This window comes from Phasianus colchicus, chromosome 17, assembly GCF_987193195.1.
Source record: "Phasianus colchicus chromosome 17, bPhaCol1.hap1.1, whole genome shotgun sequence".
NCBI classification, from domain to species: Eukaryota; Metazoa; Chordata; class Aves; order Galliformes; family Phasianidae; genus Phasianus; species Phasianus colchicus.
In genome coordinates this window covers 9,040,047-9,046,046 of record NC_143452.1, presented here as the reverse complement: position 1 = coordinate 9,046,046, position 6,000 = coordinate 9,040,047, and the positions used below count along the sequence as shown (strand labels likewise).

Sequence of the window (6,000 nt, the reverse complement as noted above, 5' to 3'; positions counted from 1 at the left end):
TTCCCTGGCAAATCCAGTTTGCTCTGTTCCCAGAATTTGGGCTGGCTGCATAGCTGTCTTCCCATCTCTGCGATGTGTGGCAAATACCTACTATAAGATAATATAGAATGGCATACTAATAACATTTACAAAGGCATCCTTCACTGTATTCCCAGCTCACCCCTTTCTCTAGTTATGAATTGGTTCTATCATGAAATTCCACATGCTTTTTGCACAGTTGCCATTGCAGTAATTGTTATACCCAGAGTCACCCACGTACGGAATGCAGCAAAGAACAAATTATAGGATAACAGAACAAAACAGAAGGCAGGGACAGTCTCTTCCATGCTGAGCTTTTTCAGATAGAATTAATTTTACTTGGCTACAAAACGTAGTATCTGTAGCATCTCTAGGTTGACTTGTTCAGTGACACCCCTGTGGGATCAATGCAGTGCTCAGTACTGGCAGCATTTGGCAGTGTTAGGAAACCATACGCTCCTGTCTTGGTCACTTTTTAAAAGGAATGAGTTTGAGAAGCTTGTGTGACTTTAAGGGGTGTCTTGTTCTTATAGGTCCTGATAGGAGGTCGTTCCCACTCACACATTGAGATATATGTCTTCTCCAACCTTGTGGTTCTATGATTCTAAGGAATGTTTCCTGCCATGGGATGGAACGTCAGTTCTTCTCAAACATTTATTTTGTATAATTATCATTATTTACTGCCCATTTTTTTATTATTTAATAACATTTATTAAATAACATTTACATGTTATTAATTATAGCATTCATAGCTATTGCTGTTCATTGCACTTGGCAGCCACAACACAGCAACCTCACCAAGCAACGATGGCTATTGCCACTGGCTGTGGAAATGCAGCTGGGAGTGCATGGAGCTAAGAGTGCATGTTGGTGTGTGTGTTTGCACCATCAGTACGAAGTACAAAAATGCACTGAGGCATCCTTTGTGTTCCTGCAGTGACAATTCATAGCTGGAGCCAAAGGAAAGCTGCAGCAGCCACTTGTGTTTGGAAAGCCCCACCAGACCTTCTGCCTACACACGTTTCTAGGTCTTTCTTGGGTGTTGCTGGTGCTGGAACAAGTATAGCTGACACAGGGCAGGAAGGCAGCTCTATCCTGTGTACATGTGTTTAATTGGCTGGGGGAAGTTTGTCACTGATTCCTAAGCAGACAAGAGAAGCTGCCTGTCTACAAGAGAGCCCCCACATGGCTGCCCCAAATCAGGGGCTGCTCTCACCCTTCTGGCTCTTCTTGTGTCCTATCGTTTGAGAAATGCAACTGTCGCATGGCAGCCTCAGGCAATCACTTGGTGTCAATACCCATGGACTTCAGCAGCTGCACTGAGTTACTTCTTGGTCACACTGCCTCCTGAAATTGCAGCTGGAAATGTGGCTGCAATCATGCCAGGGACTCAGATTGCAGGGCAGCGATGTCAGCTGCCACAGCTTGCTTCTCCAGTGGGAATTAACCCTTTGGGCACTTAGAATTAACTCCCTCCTCCCTACTCCAGGCCATTCCTTTGGGAATGTGGGTGTGCAATCCCAAGGAGGAAAAATGCATCTCAGTGTGATAGATACCAGTCGTGTTTCCTTCATGCAAGCTGTTGCTGTGAAGAAGTGATGTGCATGGGGTGGGCAAAGCGCTCACATCGCTGTGTGCTCTGAATCCTCCTCCCACCTCTGCCATCCTCCACATCCTCATCAAACAGTGATGGGAACGCGCTGTGTGGCTCAGCAAGGTAATGTTAGGGAATTACAGATGCAAAATGAGGTGTTGAAATGCCATAGAAGCTGATTAGAAGCTGTCCTCTCCCGGCAGCGAAGGTTTCACGGGGATCAGAAAGAAAACAACAGAATTCACACATCAGTTCTGATAAAACTTACAGATCACCCCTGGCTGTTGGGAAGCTATTTCGAAGCATGAAAGTCACTGGGATCGTTTCCTTTCTAATGAGAATGATTTTTAAAACACTGTGCTTTGCTGTCACAGGTCTGTCTCGTTTTCTACAATGCATTTGCCACCACTCTTAAGCTTTCTTCTCCTTTGGTAGCATTGGCTGCAGCTGGCCTCAGTCCCAGAGCAGCTCCCTTGACATTATCCCAGGTAGTGGGAGCTTTAAGAAATTACAAATTTAAAACCAGAAGATCAAAAGTCCTTGCCCTTTATTACATAATCTCCCACCCTTTCTGGCTCAGTTATCCTTTCCTATGTAAAAAAGTCTTCTGTGTGACACTCTGGAACACCACAAAGCCCAGCTTCTGGAGTGGTGGCACATCTGGTCACCATGAGTGAGGTGCTGTCACAGCATTCAATATATTCCCTAGGATTTGCCCTCATCCATTCATTCGGAACGTTCACAGTGTCCTGGAGCAGCTCGCTCAGTTCTTACATAAGGACTCCCAACCTATCGTGCTGAACACCTCCCTTTGTCAAATTGTGCTGTGCACAATGGAAAGGAGCCATCAATCAGAGATCTGGCAGCAAGCTTTACTTCCAATGTGTGACAGAAGAATAGGATGTGACGTCCCACCTTGGAAAGGCTGTCCTGGGGGGGGGGAGCATGCAGCACAGGGACAGGCATGTGCTGCCTTTGGATGTGGCACCATGGCTGGGGGTCTTTGGAACAGCGTTTATAGCTCAGGATCATTCCCTTTGGCTTTCAAGCAGCCCTGTGTGGGGACCCATGGCACATCACTGGTGGCACAGTGCACACTGGTGTTGACACTGTGTTTGGCAGCCTCTGGACTGCTCCATTCAATGGTGCTTCGTTAATCCACTTGCTAATTCAATATACATAATGAAGATCCACCATTATTATTATTATTATTATTATTATTGCCTTAGGTCCAAATTCAGCTAAGTTAATATTTATTCACACTGAAATAAGGAATTTTCCAGAAGTCCAGGAGGCTTTTTAATTGGCTTGCAAGTAGTAACCCAAAGCCCAGCCCTGCTGTCGGGGTGCTCAGGGCTGCTTGCACCTCCTCTGCTGTCCATAGACAGAAGATGCTGAAGAGCATGGCACTGCAGCAAGCATCCAAACACTGGCATGGGAACAGCTGCACTAAAGCCAGTGAGGCCACTTGGATATTTAAGGGCAGATGCCTCTGTGTGAGGGCCCCGTGCCATGCCAAGAAATCATATAAATTAGGATTACACAACCAGGCTCTAGGAGTTTTAAGTCTCTCTTTGTGGTACAGTTGCATTATCACATGTTTACCCTTCTAAACAGGCTAAAAAGATCTGTGTGTTCTCCTTCAGATGCATGCAGGGCTCAGCCAACACAGAGCTGCCTTTTCCCTGGCTTATCAAGAAAAAAGTGCAGGGGGAAAAATCCTCTTTGTGTCAAATGTGATTCCAGCAGAGATACCTTTGGCTGTTTCTCACAGCATCTCCTTTGTACTACAACTGTGCTGGAAAATAGCTGCACTTACGGGAGGCTGTTAGAAGCAGGAGATGGAACAAAAGATGTAGGAAACTCTAAGCAATGGCCCTAAGGGCTGGTACCAACCTGCACAGCTGCATCCCTGCCTGCTCCCACTGTTCCAGCAGCTTGCAGAGCCCATAGCACCACAGCCTGACCCCAGCCTGTGCACTGCAGCCTTCAGCTCCTCTTCTCCCTCTGATGTCAGCTTGCCTGAGCCCATAGAGCAGAGTGAAGCCTCCCTATGCAGTTTGTGAGGAGTGTTTCATCTATGTTCATCTAAAAAAATAAACTGGACTTTGTTCCTATTGCCTCTGCCATCCAAAATCCACCATTCTGGGAATACAATTAGTGCCAAAGCTTCTTCAGCCCACAGTTTTCTGGGTGAAGTAAATTGGTTTCTTCACTGGGTGTATTCCTTTCACACATAATAAAGTGTCTGTTATTGTATCTGACTGCATTAATTGCTGCCCTGGTTGTGCTCGGTGCACAGGTCAGATAATCAATACACTTTACCATTTAAAAACAGTAGGATTTGAGATCATTTTAGAATCCATCTCCCAACCTTAGGTATTCACAGTTTGCTTGTTTGTTTGTTCTTTTTCTCCCTGTGTCTGATTTGAATAAAAATAACTTTGTTACTATCAGTTTTCAAACATTCACAGCTCTTCAAGACTAACACTGCTTCATTCTGTTATAACCAAGCAATGCTTTCCTTGAATAAAATGAATGTCATTTCAGCTGCCATCTCCATCTCCACCTTCACCACTGCAAAAAGCAACTTGGTATGAGTATTTAGAGGGCAGTGGGGCTGATCACTCACAGTCCCGAAGTCATGCTGCTTTAGAGGCAGGAATGGAGCCCTGAGTTGTTTGAGAGCAAAGCAAACTTTATCATGCAGCCATGGAGATTGCAAAGAGATGACATTGTCATCAGACGTGACTCTCCAAAAGCTAATTATCCCACTCTGGTGAAGCTTAGCTGTAAGTACATCCCCATCCTGGCATGTCTGTGTGTTACCTGCTGCATGGGTTGAGCAAAAGCAGGGAGAGGTGACAGAAGCTCTCTGCTCCCACTCCTCTGGGCAGGAGGCAAGGCAATGTGGAGGCTCAGTGGTCTAACAGAGGTGGTTGTGTGCTCCTGGATATCTCTGCCATTTGCAACTGAAGCAGTTGGACCTGCTTTGCTGCAGATGCGTGGTATGGTGGGTGGTTCTTAGATGGTGCTCTTGTGGAACTCTCCACAGAAGGAGATGCTCCCCTACACACTTATGAGACCACTGAGGTGTGATGTAGCCCATATACAAATCCGGGTAATTTAAGACACTCACAAATGTGCATTTTAATGAATTTTGTGTCTTATCCCCCTGTGCTTGTCTTCCATGTGCACTTTAACTGACAAAGTTTATGGAAACAGTTATTGTATTTCAGGTTAATCCCGGGCATGAAGACTTTAGGGTGAGTAAGCCAGCATCTATCTGAGGAAGAAGGTGAGGGGCGCACGTGGCGAGGGGAGAGGAGGTCCCGATTCCTGTCGCCTGAAATGCTCGATAGTCTCCATGCCCGATCCACGGAGTGCTGGCACACCCTCGGCCAGCAGCGGGATCTCCCATCTCTAGAAAATAAATAAACTGGGATCGGCTGGCTCAGCCTCCCGGGGGCGGGCCGTGCCCGGGGGGGCCGGGAACATCCCAGCGGCACTCATGGGGTTCATCCCAACCGCCTCAGCCTGCGGGACGGGAACGTCCGGTGGAGCATTGCCCTTTTAAGCTGTGGCCCCACTGCCTCCTCCCCGACTCCCGGAGGGGCTCCGACAGCCGCCGCGACCTCCGTCCCTCCTCCCTCCTCCCTCCCCGCCCGCCTCGCTCCCGGCGGCGGCGAGCGGCAGCTGCGCTCCGTGCTGCTGGCGGGGAGAGCCCCGGGGCTGCGGTGAGCTGGGTGCTCTGTTCCCGCTGTCCCTATCCCTGCTGTCCCTGTCCCCGCTATCCCTGTCCCCGCTGTCCCTATCCCGCTGCCTGCCCCGGCGCACTCGGGGACCATGGGATGCTGCACCGGACGCTGCACCTTGATTTTCCTCTGCACTTTGCAGCTGGTAAGTGCCGGCTCTCCGAGCTCCGGGGGGCTGCCCGGGATGGGGATGGGGCTGCAGGGCCGGAGTGGAGCCCGCAGTGCTTCGGGGCCGGGGGAGCTCCGGGACTGTCCCTCCACAACTTCGTTTCGCGGTGGGGCTGCGCTGCTGGGTGAGCTGCTATGCTCGTTCTTAAAACTCGGAGAAATGTGGTCGTTATGCTTTTGTTTCTTTTCTTTTTCTTTTCTTTCCGATTCCTCAATTTATAAGTTTGTGTTTATGAAATACAACTAAAGAAAATCTGTCCATCAAAGGAGTCCCGGCAGGTTTGGTGGCGATGCTCAAAACCAAACCAAAACTTCCTCCGTGCCAAAACCTCTCAATACCTTCAGCCCTTCTATGTGTGGCTGCAAGAAGGAGTTAAGGCAGCTGGATCCCACCCTGCACCGGAGGGTCTATGCAGGCGTGGAAGGAATTATTTCAGCCGTCCTCAGGGTGATGTGCTATATGCA

At 48.6% G+C, this 6,000-nt stretch overlaps 1 protein-coding gene across 2 annotated transcripts in view; it reads left to right on the top strand.

The window, feature by feature from the left end:
- The first annotated feature begins 5,093 nt into the window (after positions 1-5,093).
- NKAIN4 (sodium/potassium transporting ATPase interacting 4) overlaps positions 5,094-6,000 on the top strand; it is a 46,751-nt gene continuing 45,844 nt past the window's right edge. Inside the window, exon 1 of one of the 2 annotated variants that reach the window (XM_031589857.2) lies at positions 5,094-5,512. In XM_031589857.2, the coding sequence (XP_031445717.1) occupies positions 5,459-5,512 (54 nt within the window). In that variant the 5' untranslated portion in view covers positions 5,094-5,458. The remainder of the gene's footprint in view (positions 5,513-6,000) is intronic. The other variant, XM_090152071.1, reaches the window with a different exon arrangement.